General features: G+C 52.3%; 1 protein-coding gene across 1 annotated transcript in view; it reads right to left on the reverse strand.

Annotated features, from left to right (window-relative positions):
• The window catches only part of DCBLD1 (discoidin, CUB and LCCL domain containing 1), an 87,862-nt gene extending 87,535 nt beyond the window's left edge, over positions 1 to 327 (reverse strand). The window contains 1 exon segment of the mRNA XM_015409058.1: positions 48 to 327. Coding sequence (XP_015264544.1) covers positions 48 to 327 — 280 coding nt within the window.
• Positions 328 to 729: the final 402 nt, after the last annotated feature.

Here is a 729-nt window from a genome sequence, read left to right on the forward strand (position 1 = left end):
GTAGGCATTCGATGTCGAAATAGCATTCAGTCCTCTATAATCTGTACACAAGCGCAAGCCCCCGTCCTTCTTTTTCCGGAACAGGACGGGCGCGGCAAAGGGGGAGGATGCCGGTCTGATGAATCCTCTAGCCAGATTCTTATCAATGAACTTTCGCAATTCATCTTTTTCTGCGGGCCCCATCGCATAAATTTTACCCTTCGGGAGTTTGCAGCCCGGAAGGATCTCAATGCTACAGTCAGTCTTGCGATGGGGGGGTAATTCGTCAGCCTCTGCCTCCCCGAAGACCTGCGCCAGGTCATGGTATTCTGCTGGAAGGGTAGCCATGTCTTCGGGAGATAAAACTCCACAGGGAAAGTTGACTGCGGGAGGGCTACCCCAGGCTCCCTCCCTTTTATGGTCAATGCATTTGGGGGACATAAACTGAACCTTCCCTTCTTCCCAGAGTATATACGGGTCGTGACTGAACAGCCACGGGGCGCCCAAAACCAATGCGAATTGGGAGTCTGGGGTGACGACAAAAGTTCTTAGTTCCCAATGTTCCCCGGCCCCCAACCTCAACGGCATTGTCTCATGTGCGCACGGTTTCATGGGCGCCCCATCCATTTGCGTAAAAATGATGGGGGACTTCAGTTTTTTGATTCCCACCTCCAACCCAGCAACTACATTAGGGCTAATTAAGTCTCTCCCACAGCCTGAGTCAATCAGTGCTTTCACCCGCACATGGGT

Source organism: Gekko japonicus, unplaced genomic scaffold (assembly GCF_001447785.1).
Source record: "Gekko japonicus isolate JY-2015 unplaced genomic scaffold, Gekko_japonicus_V1.1 scaffold50, whole genome shotgun sequence".
Taxonomy (NCBI): domain Eukaryota; kingdom Metazoa; phylum Chordata; class Lepidosauria; order Squamata; family Gekkonidae; genus Gekko; species Gekko japonicus.